At 34.5% G+C, this 16,660-nt stretch overlaps 1 protein-coding gene across 1 annotated transcript in view; it reads right to left on the bottom strand.

The window, feature by feature from the left end:
* ATP11A (ATPase phospholipid transporting 11A) overlaps positions 1-16,660 on the bottom strand; it is a 74,892-nt gene that overhangs the window by 29,658 nt on the left and 28,574 nt on the right. Inside the window, exons 5-16 of the mRNA XM_029964765.1 lie at positions 15,498-15,578; positions 13,875-13,982; positions 10,989-11,117; positions 10,373-10,476; positions 7,938-7,988; positions 6,461-6,525; positions 5,990-6,071; positions 4,549-4,699; positions 3,165-3,362; positions 2,515-2,688; positions 1,036-1,199; positions 658-729 (exon numbers count right to left, since the gene is read on the bottom strand). Coding sequence (XP_029820625.1) covers positions 658-729; positions 1,036-1,199; positions 2,515-2,688; positions 3,165-3,362; positions 4,549-4,699; positions 5,990-6,071; positions 6,461-6,525; positions 7,938-7,988; positions 10,373-10,476; positions 10,989-11,117; positions 13,875-13,982; positions 15,498-15,578 — 1,379 coding nt within the window. The remainder of the gene's footprint in view (positions 1-657; positions 730-1,035; positions 1,200-2,514; positions 2,689-3,164; positions 3,363-4,548; positions 4,700-5,989; positions 6,072-6,460; positions 6,526-7,937; positions 7,989-10,372; positions 10,477-10,988; positions 11,118-13,874; positions 13,983-15,497; positions 15,579-16,660) is intronic.

Raw genomic sequence — 16,660 nt, 5'->3', positions numbered from 1 at the left:
CCCTGCATAGTTAGCAGAGTATCCATGCAGGAAGACCCAGATATACAACAGACCTAACCAGCTGACATCTATAGAAGTGTAAAATAACATTTTCAAAAGTATGTACATCACATGGAACAGCTGTACTACTTAAATGTTATTGAAAATTTCACTCATGTTATGGTCTACAAAATTTATTCTACATGTCAAAGGAAAGCAACAACAACAACAAAAAAGTACCTGTTTTAAATTTCTTTGAACCAGCTATAAAAATTTATTTTACAAATATTACTCTCCTGTAAATTCTACAGATTATTTGTAAACAACAAATTGGGTAAACACCATTTTCTATTAAGAAAATATTTTTTACTATATAAAAAAGGAAAAATACCCACAGTTTCTAAAACTGTTAGGAACTATGAGATTAGCTCATAAACCTCACACCACATCTTTGTTGTCATATCAATATTTTGTATTGCATACAATGTCAAACTACTAGACGAAGTAAAATATAGAACTCTGGGGTTTATTAAAATTATCAATATTTTATTTTTCTATGAAAAGGTAAGGTTTCTGACTTTCCTGATTAAATATTAATGTATAAGGAAATAATGATTTATTAAACACATCAACAAAAGCTCTTCATCAGTCTATTTTGTTATATTTTTAACCACTTACTTTTCTATGTTATTTTCCCGATTTAATATCTCCATAAAATTGTCCTTCAGCCTTAGATAGGTGTACCCAAGTCTGTAAAATGAAACACACATCTAGAGAATGAGTACAACAAATATATAATTATCCAGTTTAAGCATGTCAAAAGGTTTTAAGAACAAGCTTATATTCTGAAAAAAAAACCATAACAAACCAACACCAAAATCCCAAACTGCTTTTAGTTGATTTTAGAATATGAATAATTATGACTGCATGTTAAGAAAATTATCAACTGTAGATTACTTGGTGCTTGTTATTACAATTTTTGTGCTCAAAACAATTTTGAACTTCAGTGATTAAATCCATAGATTAAAAAAGCATAATACCTAATTACACACATACCTCTGTATTCCTTCAACTAAAGCAACTTCATCAGGTGATGACGATATATATATACAAGGTCTTCTTGAGAGTTGGTTTTTCTTCAATCCATCGACACTGTCATCATCTTTTACTTGAACAGTGTGGCAAAGACAAAGAGCTCGGAAAAATAGCTCCTCTCTCTCCTAAAAAATAAAAAAAATGGTTGTCATTATGTGTTATCATTTTTAAGTATTGCTTTGAAAACTTTTCTTTTGGAAGGTGAACTCATTACTGCTGTTCCTTATCAGACAAAGGCAGTGTCACAGGTCACCTTCCCTTTAAGGGGAGCCGAGTCTCTGCCAATGGCAACCACACAGCTGCTTCACAGCTGCCTTCACCACTAGTGTTGCCCTGTGAGTCAAGCTTCTGCTGCCCAAAAGAAGATAGTGTGCAACTTCTGCCTCCTCCAAGCACCACCATGTGGCTCAAAGTGTTTTTCTTTTGCTTAAACTTTAACAACTTATATTAATTAAATACTAGTCAAGGTACAATGTAGAAGTCCTGAGTCCACACAGAAGGATGCAGCACCTGGAGCACAAGTCTTAACAGGGAGTACAGATTTCAGTCTCTTAAGCAGCTTGAACACCTCTCAGAGCTACATAAATTACCTGAGTGCACACATTTTGGCAGCTGGAGCCAAATGCTTTCTAAAAAATTTCAGATTATTTGTTAATGACAGCTTCTTGCATCAGAAAGGTATTTCTATTTCATGGATACCTGGCTGCGTTATACCCTTATTTTTGTATCTGAAACCTATCCTTGTGTGTTGTCACTGTAATTCCAAGATAAAAACACAGCATACTTTGGACCACATTCTGAGGGCTATGGGTGAAGGGTATGGCCAAAATATTGTATGATACTGTACTGATATATATAAAAATATATTTTCCTTTGGCTATGATTATCCTGCCCACTTACACACTGCTCACTTGTTGACATGTGAAGACTCCTTAATTTTCAACTTACTTCTATTTATACAGCAAAAGAGCCACAGTATATACATGCTATGTGCAGCACACTTCAGATGTGGCTATATTAAATGACATTTTAAAGTAATTTAATTTGATCATAAACCATTCTTTGGCCACATCTTCATTCAGTGATGACTAAGTAAGTGCTTGCATTCAGCACTCTTCCCCTTGGAGGAGTTTCCTGCTTTGCTTTCCCCTCTGTGGCTAATGTTAAACAGAAACCAGTTATTACATTTCTTTAGTTATTAACCAGAGGAAGTTCTGTATTTTGGGGTTTTAATTCAGTCTTACATTTGCGGTAAGATGAGAAACTTCCTATTAAGCCTTTACATCTTACTCTAAAACTAGAAAAGGAAAAATGTATGAAATTACCTACTTTGCTTAGTGAAATTAAAGAAAGTTGTATTTCTAATATTCCCTTCATCAGTACAGTTCAATTTTCATGTTTCATTGTGAAAAAACAAGAGCATAGAAAGAGCTATCATACCTTTCCACTTCCTCCCGGAGATGAATCGATCATATCAATGCCTGTACAATCATGGAGAATTTGGCCATTGCAGATAACATGTGGTACATAAACGTGCCCTTCAATACAACATTCTATGAATTCCATGTTGTTCTCAGTTAGCGTTCCTGTTTTATCTGTGAAGACATACTCAATCTGCAAATGAGCACAAATTAAAAACAGCAGGAATATAACCAGAGATTTTCCATCATCTCTTAACAAAACTGAGTTTATTACTGGGTTACATCTTTCTTTCAAGTTCCTTATGCAGGCTTTTTCAGAAAAGGAAGACGACCATTTCTTTTGGCAGTTATCTTCACAGAAATGGAAACAAAATGCACACAAATTTAATTTCCCAGGGATTAGTATTTAATGCACATGCCTCGATTTGCATCAGTTACTGTCAGAACAGTCTTTAGGGTAGTATCAGAATTCCATGCTACAATTATGTTAGCTTAAATGAGGATTCTGAACACATACAGTTATACATATGGGCAACGTTATCACTTTGGAAACACTCATTTTGCCTCAATATTGAAACCCCTAAAAAACCCCCACCTTTAAGTAACAACTTTAAAATAAACTGCACTAGAGACAGTTGGAAAAAAAAATTACCATTCAATGAAATTTACCTGTCCCAATTCTTCATTGAGGTCAGAAGTATTCACCAGTGGTCCTAGACCTGTGTCCTCATCAAACATTTCCTCATCCCATGTAAGGAAATAAGAACCAAGAAATTTCTGCATTTCCACAGTGACATACATGGATACAGGAATAATGTAGTTGAAAAGAACCATGAATGCAAGGAAGTCTGTAAAAGCTCGAAGAAACTGCCAAAGAAACAAGATGAAAATATTGATTTTTCATGTACCATCAAAAACTGAAAAATTACTACATATATTTACATATTATTTTTTTCAAATAACTTTAAAACAGTAAGCAGTGCCCTTCACAGCTCACAGTTCAGCATGGGATGTAGATCTTCATGGTTTATAACATCACAACTAATTTGGTATGAAATAAAAATTTTGATTTTAAATTTGCATTTTTCTTTAGACATACAGGTGTAGAATACAGTTACATAGTATTGTGGCAAAGTTCTAGAGCAACTAATGAGAGTGGTGAAGATGTATTTGAGAACAAGGGAAAAAAACACATGTATGTTCACAGATTACCAGTAGAACTATAGCAACTCTTCCAAGGATTACCAAACTAAATAACTCTCAGGCAGCATTTCATTAACAAATAAAGGGATTCCTTTCCCTCTCTCAGAACAAGTAGAACATGTGCAGACACCCTAGCTCAGTTTTTCAATGGTGGAGCTATAGTCAACCTGCTGAGCATGTTGAAGTAGTGCTACTGGTGGTAATGAGAAATCTAGAAAATGCCTGGCTAGCATGTGCTCATCATGCATTTAGGGTAGGGAAGCAAATTGTCCCCTAGTTTGATTGGGAGGATTTAGTGAAATAATACTGTGCTTTCTGTAGTGCAGGGTTCAGTTCATTACTTTGGATCATGAGTATCCATTCTGGACAACGATCTTGTTCCTGTAAGAACATCAGACACTGGTAACTCTTGATGCTGGCCTCTAGTTCTCATGAGAAAGCTATATGAAACCAAGTTTTTGAGGGATATTTTTATAGAGATTCCCACAGTAGATTCTTTTAAACATGTCTGTTACAGGACTGCCAATAGCTGTGGGACTCCTTCCAGTCTTGTATTTCTCTGCAAGAGGTTAGTCCTTTAGTAATTTCCATAAATGACAGGCAACTCCAAAACACTTTCACGAAGCCTTCTATACTAAGCCAGACATTTTCTCATCAGTTAAATTCACACATACAACTAAAGGGCAAAAATTTAATATACAAGCTTTCTACAAATACACTATCACCATTGTTAGCAAAAAAAGCAAAAATTTATGACTGGTAAGTAAGCAAGCTGTATATACTTTTCAGTAAATACTTATAAATTAGGAGTTTAGAGAAACTTTTTTTGTATTTTAATTTACTTCCATACCAAATTTCTTTTCCTTTCTGGTTCTGTTTTCTGATTATACCATGGCTCATCACGAAATGGTTCACTCTGCCAGACATACTTCAGAACAGTATTTATTAGTGCTTTACTGATGAGAATACAGAGGTATACAATAAGAAATACATTCATTGATCTAAAAAAAAAAAGGGCGAAATAAGAATTCCATTAGCATATAAGCTATAGAGTTTATTAAAAAATGTACTTGTGCTTCAGCCTAACCTTTGTTGCAAGTTTAACAATACTAAGATAGTATATAACTTTTCTACGGTCTTTTTCTAATGAAGAAAAACATTGAGGACTATTTTCTATTTAAAATGTAAACTATTATAATTGTTTCCAAAATGTGTGACACATTACCAAAACTAGCATACTAGTGAAAACAATTGCATAGATAGAGTCATAACAGAATAACTGGGCTTGCCTCTGCAGACCTTTTTATGCCATTTCTCTGAATCAATATAAACTCACTCACATAAGTACTTTTATAGAAATATAAAACCATCAGGAACATTTTGCTTTGTAGCTGTAATGTTTTAATAGACAGATCTAAAAAAAGAACAAGAACATTTTGCATTTAAAATTATACTTTTATTAATGATGGGCCCAACCTAAAAGCCATGTTCACATTAATAACAATAGAAAGAGACACATCGTCATTGCTTAGTCACTGCATAAGAGAAGGGCTGTCAGCTGGTCAGTACATCTTGCCTCAATAAATGACATCTCAGTTTTTACAAGGTTGGACCCCTTACTCAGAGTTGATGAGTTCAGATAGAGTAGGACTAGAAAATAAACTAATGTAAAAACAGTAAGTGCCCACTGTCAGCTCATTCCTTAAGGATAGTAGTGTCTTACTTTCCCATTACACATGCCTATATGGAACTTGTTAATTTTAGCTAAACCATGGAAAACACGCTACAGACAAGCACTGTGTTACTGCAGCTCACCAAAAGTGAAGTGCATCAAAAAAGTTATTATTACTGAATTCAAGACTTAATTGCAATGAAAAGCATTGAATGTTAGCATAATAAAACACTTCATGACTAGTCTTCGCAAACGAAGATTTGGGAATAAAACACACAGCCTTGGAAAACTGTCAGTAGGTGTACTCTAACCAGTGAAAGAAAAGTCTTCTGGTACAGCAAAACGTCATATCTTAAAAAGCTAGGCATTAAATTAAAATGGCTTTATTTGTTAAACATCTAACATTAATAATAATTCAGTCATGAGACACTTTACTTATGTGGTCTTATATGACTGGTATTATAACTAAAAAATATTCAGAAAGAAGCAAAATCATAACTCCTACCTCTTTTTTTTTATTTAAATCAATGAAACATACACTTTTAGGAAAAAAAAAATCCCATTTTCACCACTCAAGCATACAGTTTTCAACCCCCAAAATAAATAATAGAAATTTTACTTTTCTACAGCAGATCGCTTCTGTGATTTTGCCTGGTAATTTAATGCCATCTTAGTTTCCATGCCAGTGTAGATAGCAACACCTGAAATTAGACAACTTGTTTACTAAAGACTGTACAGTACAACAACTTTATAAGAGCACAATTCACTAGATTATAATACTCTGTCATTTCTTTAATTTTCTTTAGTCTGAAGAAAAAGAACAAACATTTGGATGATACCCCAAAATTAGAAATGGCTTTAATATCTTGGTTCTTAGAGGGAAGTTTTAAGCAGCATTTAAATCCCATTCCAGTCACAGTTTTCAACTGCTAAAGTGTTCCTATGCAGCATCAGTACCCCTTATTAAGAAGTTGTAAATTAAGTGACTTAAAAGAAATCATATGCCCAGTAGTAACTGTACGGTTGTAACCTTTTTTCATGTTTGCTTATTAATTTGGTGTCCATTCAAACAGTCAATACAAATATTTACCAAAGATTCTTTCTGTGTTCTTTAAAGTGGCTCCTCTAAGGAGCAGATTTTCAGATCCTAATGGCCTGCAAAACATAAGTATTAGAAAATAAACATTTAGAGAAAAACATCAGACCTTGGTGAAAGTCATGTAAACCAGGAAATTAGTTTTATTCAAATACTTTTATTTTGTTTAACAAACTTAATAGGAATAGGTAATATCTGAAAATTAAAAATAAACAATCAGATGCTTAAAATTAAGCTCATAATTTCACAAGGCAAATCTTGAACCAATGCACCTGAAACCCCTATGTGTAGGGACATAAATAAAGACTCATCATCCTAATTGCACAGTTCTTATTTTTAAAAATACTGATTCAAGTCTGTTTTAGGCTTATATAAACTATAGTGTTCTGTATGTTAGAATTATTTATTAAGGAAAATACACTCTTCCACTTTAAGTATAAATGGCATATAAGGTATCTTTAGATACTTCTTGGAAACATTTCAAAGCATGTCAATGAATATAGGTAAAATAACTTATTGAGGCATAATGTAAGGATACCTATGCAGTTTAAATAATATTTTGGAGCATGATATGTAATAAATAAATCACCATAGGTTTCAAAACCAAGGACTACTTTATAGAAAGACTGCATGAAGAATACAGCAACGAAAAAAAAACATAAGAAGTAAGTCCAGTGTTTTCTTGTGGTATAAAACTAACCCAAAATCACAAATTCTAAACAAACAAGAACTCCAGAGCCATAACTCTGATGTAAAACCTGAAACTAGTTCCAGGAAACTAGTGGAGAGATGTTACATTAATGACACAGATCAATCAACAGTTTTTATAGCAGATTGTGACTGAGGAAGGCACTGAGACAGAACTGAGTAACTCCCCATATGCTGGGATCTAGGGTATCACCCTAGATCAAACAGCTTTCCATCCTATTGCTTTGCCTCTATGTGGCAAGGACCCGAACAAAATCAGGTACAGCAAGTTGGATGTTGCCTTCCTTGCACACACAACACCATGGGCATTTAGACCCTTAGTAAAATTAAACATGATTATTTGATGTGTTCAAACTCTTCAATATCTAAGAAGAAAAATGAGAGAAATAAACCAGTGATACTATTCGTATTGTTTAGTGCACTACCAAGATCTCATGCTAATGAGGCAGTATTGTACAAGTGTTGTCAAGATCCTATCAACATTTATTTAAAAACTATTTACTATTTATTTACAACTATTTACAAACTAAATACATTTCAAATAAAATTGAAGTGAATAAAAACAAAAATATAAAAGCAGAAAAATATGATTGGAAAAGGAAATATTTATGATTTATAAAATAACAGTCTGGAATCTTTTAAGGAAAAATATTCTATCATTAAGACAAGGCAGCACCATGCTGGTGAACCAAAGATAAGTCTCATTATTGATATTTATTCAACTGTGAAAATGTTTAAATATGTAGAAACTCGATTTCCCTACCTTGCAGTAGGCTCATTCCTATCATGGTAAACATTTATTCGACCAACAAATCTGAAAGGGAAACATACAAGTATTTTAACAGCACTGCTAATAGATTGAGAAATATTTTCTAGAAAGTATTTAACGAAGTCAGTGTAAATTTTGCATATAAAAAAACATACCAGATTATAAAATTAGGGATAAATCTTCTAAGGAGACCCATGAGCAAGAAATAGCAAGAAGGCTTATTCCCTAAACTGCCTGAGATAAGTCAGCATAATTACTATCCTTTACAACATCTAAAGCCTACAACTGAATTAACACCAAAGCAAACCAAAGCATAGAGCCAGTAAGTAATTTTCCCTCTGAATATCTCTAAGTACATCTTAGAGATGTACATGCAGTGGGTTGACACTGGATAGCTGCTAAGCACCCATTAGCCTCTCACTCATTCCCACTCCAGCAGGATAGGGAAGAGAATTGGAAGAGCAAAAGGAAGACCATAACAGTTTATTAAGTGAAGGGAAGAAACCAAGTGATACAAGGGCAACCACTCACCACCTCCCATCAGCATGCCCATTTTCAGCCAGTCACCAACAACAGCTACTTTGGAGACTATCCCACCCCAGTTTTCTTGCCACAGAATATCCCTTTGGTAAACTGAGGTCAGCCATCCATCCCCAGCCTCTTGCCCACACCCAGCCTATTTGCTGGAAAGGCAAAGCCAGGAACAAAAAGTTTGACACTCTGCAGGAATTTGTCAGCAATAGCTAATACTCTGGTGTGCTATTAACACTGTTTTATTTAGAAAAACTGATTCAAAGAAAACTGACGCCATTCTAGCCAGATTCAGTACACTGTATTTACACTGTCTCTCAAATCAAAGGGGATTAAGACCAACATTAGTGTTTTGATTGGTGGAGGAAAACTGTGGTGAGCTGGTGGACCTGTTACCCTGAAAGGGAACCTCTGAGGTTCGCTGGATTGGTAACCTGTCTGCTCAGAGATCATACAACACATTAGGGCCACATCTAAAGACAATGTACGGCTGTTATGACACATCATACTATGTGCCTTTGGAAAGAAAGATTCACTGCTGTGATTTGTTGAGAGAGAAAGTGTCAAGTAAAAATCAGCAGAGATTCAAGCTTTCTACCAACAAGCATTTTCATTATTCATTTGTCAACAGCTGTTGGAACAAATTCCACCATCTAAGATAGCACAAGCTTCAACTTTCAATGATTTGCTTTGTATTTAAATAAGGACTAAGCCTTTGATGGACTTGATTTTCTAAAGAATCTATTACCATGCAGATTTTTAGACCAGTTTCTTGGTCACTGAGATCAGGGAAAAGAGGTACCTTCACACCTCAGAAACAAGAAATGTTTTCTCTGCATCTTCCAACAACATTTGTCAAAAGAGTACATTTTTGTTTGTGACCATATTGCTTTCTGTGTATTATTTCAGCTATTTTTAATGTGGCAGAAAAACCAAGCGAAATTTTGTACACTACTTTTGTAAAATATTTAGTATTGCATGACTTTAAACAACTGCAGAAGTTTTTCTTCATGTTCTGCATGTTTAGTTTTTAAGTGTCCTGCTAATCATGATGGCTTCATGCTATAATTAGTTAATATAATTAGCTAATATCTCAAAGCACATGATCTGAGGTTAACAACAGTAGATGTAAATCCGTATTCCAAATAGTCTTGACTATTTAAATTTTTTCTGGCCAACTTCTTGACAAATTTGATTAAATTAACAGTAGCTTAATCAGCCACATTACAAGGTAAAGTTCTCATATCAGGAGTAGAAGTGTTTGCCATTTTCTTGTTATTCATTTGTGCTCAAATGTTATTATTTTCATTCTGTAGTTTCTTAACAAGAATCTTTTTAAGTCACTTAAGCATTTTGTGAGTGTTACTTTAGTTAAAACTAGATAATATAATCTGTAAATCCACCTAACTGGGCACACATAAACTACAATACTTTGCAATATGCTGAAAGCAAAGGAATGAGTGATGGTGCCATAAGCAGCCTCTCCGCATTGTACAACACCCCCTCTTTCCCTGGAGGCTCCTTGAGAACTGCCTGTGGCATAGGGCTCTCTCACATACAGATTGAGTAAGGGTGCCAACATCAAGAACTACATTAACTATTAGTAAAGCTTAATTTCTTTTCTATTTTCAGATTAAAAAGGAATTGATGTTCTAAAATTTTCATCACCCTCCCCAGTGGATTGCTTTGTGCGATCTCTGGAGACCACTACCCGTCGGCACACCTGAGGGTGAATGACCTCCAGAAAAGGAGTATGGATGAAAGACTAACCTGACTTCCAGTTCACTCTGGGGTTCCCTCCAACCTGACAGATGCAGACAGCATCTTTTCATTATGATATTTTTTATAATTTATTTCTAGGGTACCTTAAATGAAACAGGTAAAAATTATTTTCTTACTTATAAAGGTCAGGCTGAGGTTGTTCACATTCAATGGTAGCATGTAGTGCATCGATTTCTTGTTCATTGTGAAATGCCTTTGTATCTTGAACAGCATAGTAAGTCTGGAGCGAATAAAATGGTGTAAAATAAATAAAAAAGGACAGATATACAAGACAGTAATTTGCACATGTACTTCAGATTGGCATGAAATACATTTACTCACTTTTACATAAGAGCTCATAGTTCAAATAAGATGCAGCGTTAAATGCTCCTACTTGGGCATCATCTTACATGGTCTTTTCCAACCTTAATGATTCTATGATTATGTGCCAGTACCTTGCAGTGTACTCACAAATCAAGTCATGGTGAAAGCATTTAAGTACAAAAAAGTTAGTGCACTATCTCTGAACCCTGCATTCCCAGATTGGACACAGACAAAATCACAAATAAATATGTTTTAAAACTTTTCATACAATAATGTTACTTTTAGAGAAATGAGATCAACTGGTAGAAATACAGATTATGCAAACTAGTGTATCTGCTCACATACATAAGCACAAAATCATATTGTGATCTGTGTAAAAAACTAAAAGCAAACTTTGCCTTAACAAGAAAATGTAGAACATTTAATTACTTTATGACTGGATTCACCATCCAAACTAGTTGTTGTAACAAAACATGTTCCATCTCCTCTACTGCTTGATAGAAATATTAAATCACATGGGAATGTTTCATCTTCTTTTACCATTACAATATCTCCAACCTAAGGAAAAAAACATAAGAAAATAAAATGCATTTATATAGCAGCCCAAATTTCAGATTTCAAAACTAAAACCTAGATTCACACAAATATTTTGAAAATTCACTAACTTTCATTTACACTAGGATTTTGCCAGAGAGCAAAGAACTATAGAAAAATCTCTGAAAAACAGAATTATACCTTGTGGAATGACTGAAGTCTACCTCTCCTCTCAGGATTGACCATTTTGCAAGTACTGTCTTATTAAGTTTTGCAACATTGTTTGAGAGATGGAAGACATTATCCCTGCTTCAAGACTGAATACAACAAAACACTGTTTCAAAACCAGCTGGAGACATGAGTTACTCTCATTGGTTCTTGAGGATAAGCATCTAGTTCCAAATATTACAGTGAGATAGAAAAAGCTAAGAATTCCAAGTCTGCCAATGAACACAGGGTACATTTTTAGAATTTGTGACTAGAATTTGTCCATCCTGTTTTTATTTGCGTTTACAGATGAGCAAATGAATTTTTATTCATGCAGACATAGGCAGTATTTTGCAGCATGTTAAAGTATCACAGAACAGCCAACCAACTACAAATTCAAAATATTCCTGCAAATCAGTCATTTGAGAAAAAAGGCATTTGCTACATTTTTGGAGGTTACCTTTTACAAATAATTATAAACAAATTAACAAGTTGCAAAGACATACTCCATATCTTAAGAACATCAGAGTTTCAATAAAAATACCATCAAAAATATGTAATTCTTGCAATGTTTCATGTAGGTCAACATCTGTTCAATATACTTTTATGTCATAATTCATCATAATAAGACTCAGCTTAATCATTGTTCTTGTCATGTGCTTATGAAGCTAAATTCCAATACCCTCAGCAGCTGGCAGGAGTCAGTTAATTCTAGTTAAGCAAAATAGCCTGACAAAAATCAGCAACATTAACATCTTAAAATAAAATTTTAGAATTATGATAATAAATTAGATTTATCTATTTGTAGATATGCAAAAGGCTTTTCTTTTCTTTTCTTAACCAATAGTGATGAAAAGTCTCAGATTGTACACCTGGCAGGGGAGAACACAAGCTATTAAGCATACTTGCAACTATCAGGTATGAAATTCTCTTTTTCCTTAACCCAAAACAAATAAAAGTACTAGCACATAGCAACTTCTTAATAAAATACAAAAGGTGTTCCAGCAACATTTGTCACTATGTCAGCTAAAGATGCAAAGAGAGCAGAGACAGGTTCTTTTCAGTGGTGCCAGTCACAGGACCAGAGGCAATGGGCACAAACTGAAACATGGGAGGAATCCATCTCTTTTTCACTGTGCACTGGAATAGCCTGCCCAAGGAGGTGTTGGAGTCTCGTTCCTTGGAGATATTTAAAACCTGTCTAGTACATGGTCCTGAGCAAACAGCTCTTGGTGGCCCTGCTTGAGCTGGGGTGTTTGATCAGACAACCTCCAGAGACACCTGCCAACCTCAACCGTTCTCTGTTGCTGTGAAAAAGAAACCTCCTCTTTTAGCAAATCTTTTTCCTCTCTTTAATAGAATATCAAAAGGCTTTAGGTGCAGAAAGGTCTACCTTTATACAATCTAGTTTGTTTTCTCATGTTATACAGATCAGAGAATTTTACCCATATTTACCCATATATACAGATATCCCTTTCCAAGCAAATATTTCCTATATCTGTCTCTCCTATCATTTACTTGCTCAATACACAGTCTCTGAAAAGCAAGGAATAGGGGAGAAATTAAGAAAACATAGGCAACAGATTAACTAATTGAATTCAAACCTCAGTTATGCAGTATTTTTTTTGTTTGGAATATTTAATGGGTTAGTTACACACACTAAATCCCAGCATGTGACATCTTAATCTGAGAAGCCCTAGACAGAAGCTATTACACTCAAAGAGAAGGTCACAGCAGAGAGGCTGTGAACACTGTTGATGCCTTTATGCCCAAACACAGCAGAGCAGAAAAAGATACCGCAAATAAACATATTAAAAATAAGAAAATTTCAAGCACATATCTATCAAATTTTCTGAGTTCTAAAGAAAATGATGATAAAAAGTTAATCTGCTCATGAAAAGGGGGAAAAAAAAGACAGCAAAAATTAATTTCTGAAAATAACCCTCAAAATCTCAAGAAGGGAATGTAGCAACATTCAGAAGGTCAATGAAGAGACTGTGGTTTGCTGGGTAATGAAGAAAGCATTCAGAATGTGTTGTGCATATACGTATGCATATATCTGTATATATAGCATTGACTGTCACAATCATAATTAATAAATTATTAATGTGCATGATAGTAATTATGCCTCATCCCTGGGAGTGTTCAAGATCAGTTTGGATGAGGCTCCGAACAACCTGGTTTAGTGGAAGGTGTCCCTGCTCATGGTAGAGGGATTGGAACTGGATGATCTTTAAAGTCCCTTCCAACCCAAGCCATTCTATAATTCAATAATAATTGCAGATGACAGAAATGGAGTAAAGATAAATAATGAGATTAATTTCAAGTTAAAAACTAGAAAACGATAGGAACATTTATCAAAGGAGTTTAACTAGGCAAAGAAAGCAGAAACTTAACTAATTTATAAAAATACTTTATTCAAAGGCATTAAATTAAAAATTAGTATATTGTAGGTCTAATCTCCATAAAACACAATAAATGCTATATCATCACACTACATTTCTGTACAATTTACTTTACATGTAAAGTGTGTAAAGCCTGACTCCCAAAACCTGTTAGATCATAGTTACTTACTCTTAATTTTCGGCTTTGCTTTCTAACCAGTTTACCATGTTGAATGAAATGAACAGGGTATTGATTTATTGCATTGTCAGCTTTATGTCGCAGCCAATCTTCGTAACCCTAGAAAAGAGTGAAATGGAATGATGCAGTGGTGTACATTTGGCTACAAAGACACAGAATAGCTCTAGCTTGCAAGAAAAATCTTAAAAATTATCCTTGATCAAGATAAGGAAAAAATATTCTCAGTAGAACAAATGGAATTGTGATACATATCAGTACTACAGTCATGCTGGACATCTATGAAAAAGAGCATTCACAATTACCACTGGTCAACAACATTATGTACTTTAATGAGGACATTTTGATGAATAGGGATGTTTCCAATGTGCAGAACAGTTTTATGATATTTAAGTGATCATCTCTTGCTCATGCTCTATTGTCCCTTGAGTAAGTGCAAAGTACTTATAAAAGCAGTTGCCAAGTAGATAGAAGTGTACAAAATAGATCTGGAAAGACTGGGACTTTATCCTGCAAGATGATAAAGAGATGACCTGACTAGAGGTGGTCATACTTCCCAACTGTCATACAATTAAGCCAAAACTTTTAACGTTATATACAGTATATATAGTTGGGAAGAATTTTTCAAAAGACTGTGCAGTAAAACCTATTTTTATTTTCAATTATCCTATGAATTTGTGTTTCATACAAACAGACAAACTAAATAAAGGACAGGGAATCTGGAACTTTCCATTGAAAAGGTGATGCCATATGATAAAGATTGGGACTGACAAAGTCACCAGTGGTTAAGAGATGGAAAATACCACTTGTAGTCCGTAACATTTTTACATCTAATTCACTTGAGCACATTTGAAAATTCAACATAGAACAAAAGTATCACTTCCTTAAATACTCCCAGAGATAATCTGGGAACTCATAAGAGACTTTAAACTTTAGTGTATTATACTCCCAGGGGTTGGAACAGCTCCTCAAACAGGTCCCAAAATCTACACCAGTCACTGGGAGAAAGACCCAAGGAGATAGACAGAACTGTAGTAGTGGCACAGCATGTCATAACCTGGGCTTTGGTAGGTCATTACTAACAGTAACACTTTAAAATTAACCATTTCAAATCTTAATAGTTGAAAAGCCACACTAAAATAGTAGTTCTTGCATGTATCACAACTTGTGCTCAACAAGAAGAGCTGAATTCAACCACAGAATATACTCAATTATGTATAGTTAGCACTGTAAAGAAACAGAATCACAACTTGCCACAGCTTCTTTGAAAACTCATGAAGTCTGCATTTGGCATTAAGATTGCAAAGATAATTGGTTATCTATTAAGGAACAGTCAAAATTATCCTCTGTTTTGGGTCTGTCTAGAGTGGATCTTCACAGCAGCCCATATGCTGCTATTTTTTGTACTTGGGGGTAAACCAGTGTTGGTTACACCCCAGTGTTTTGCCTACTGCTGAACAGTGCCTGCACAGGATGAAGGCTTTCTCTTAAACTTTCCCCCGCACCAGACCAGCAGGTTGGGGGTGGGCAAGAGGCTGGGAGGGGGCAATGCCTAGACAGATCCAAACTGACCTGACTGTTCCCTCTAATTTTACTTTTGCTAACTAAATTACTCACCTGTTTAATAGCTGTTACAGTGATGACAAATAAAAGTGGAAGTCCACTTGTAACTGGACTAGTAGGTGTATCAATAATTAACTGCAACAAAAGGAACAAATATTTTCTGGTTATATTTTTGTGAATGTAAGCAGTCAATCTTTCAAGTAAGATCTTTCAAGCAATCATTTTGCCACTCTGTTACAAGGCAGCAAGGAACTTGAATTAAGAAGAACAGCACTTCGATACAACTTTAAGAATATATACTATAGCGACAAAAATTAAAAGTTAGATGGTATAAAAAGATACAACACTGTAGTTAGATCATGTTAACATTCAGACGTTAATGTCTCACAAAAATATTGGTTTGCAAGAGTTTAAGGAAGTATTAGACTGGAAAGCTGTAGCTTTGGAGGTAAAATTATGGAGCATCGTTAGAAATTAGCACAGCACTGGCTTTACATGTTATACAATACAGCTGTTCTTATGCATGCAAAAAGTAAATCCTGGAAAACTGAGCTGCGGCTTCTGCAAACATAAACAAAGAGGTACAATTCAGAGAGGGAGTGCAAATGACAAAATCTAAATTGTCATGGGAATCCACATTACTTTTCTTTCTACAGAATCTGGTATGCAAAGTAATACAGGTTTCATTTAGTAAGATTTTTACTGTTTCGCACATTTAAGTGGTTGCAAAAGGTTCAGAATGAAGACACCTAGAAAGCAACACACTAGTTATTCATAGTACTAATTAAAAAACAAGTATTTATGTACCCCACCTAAGTAAACATCATACCAGTATCTATATTTCGATTTCTCTACAGACCCTGATGACACTACAATTGGAAAACTGATGCCAAGGAATTATTTTTATAAAATATCATGTTTTGCAAAACTAACAAAACTTTATCACCAACATAATTTATAATACTAGTTTTACTGATCTGGATGTTTAGTACAAAATAAAAATGACACTCATTCTTTTAAATTTTATCAAGACATGTCTTCCCATCAAACCAGTGATGGTATCAAACTCTCATTATATTAGATTAACATTTACAACCTGGAAATTAAATAAGACTCTTTTTGTCACATCATCAGTGTAAAGGGCTGTCCAGGCTCAACCATTTACCTTCTTAGTCATCAAAACCATATAATTTTTAAACCTTTTTAAACTCCTCTCT

The sequence above is a fragment of the Manacus vitellinus genome, unplaced genomic scaffold (genome assembly GCF_001715985.3).
Source record: "Manacus vitellinus isolate BGI_N305 unplaced genomic scaffold, ASM171598v3 scaffold_7_pilon, whole genome shotgun sequence".
Lineage (NCBI taxonomy): Eukaryota > Metazoa > Chordata > Aves > Passeriformes > Pipridae > Manacus > Manacus vitellinus.
This window is presented reverse-complemented; position numbering and strand designations above follow the sequence as displayed.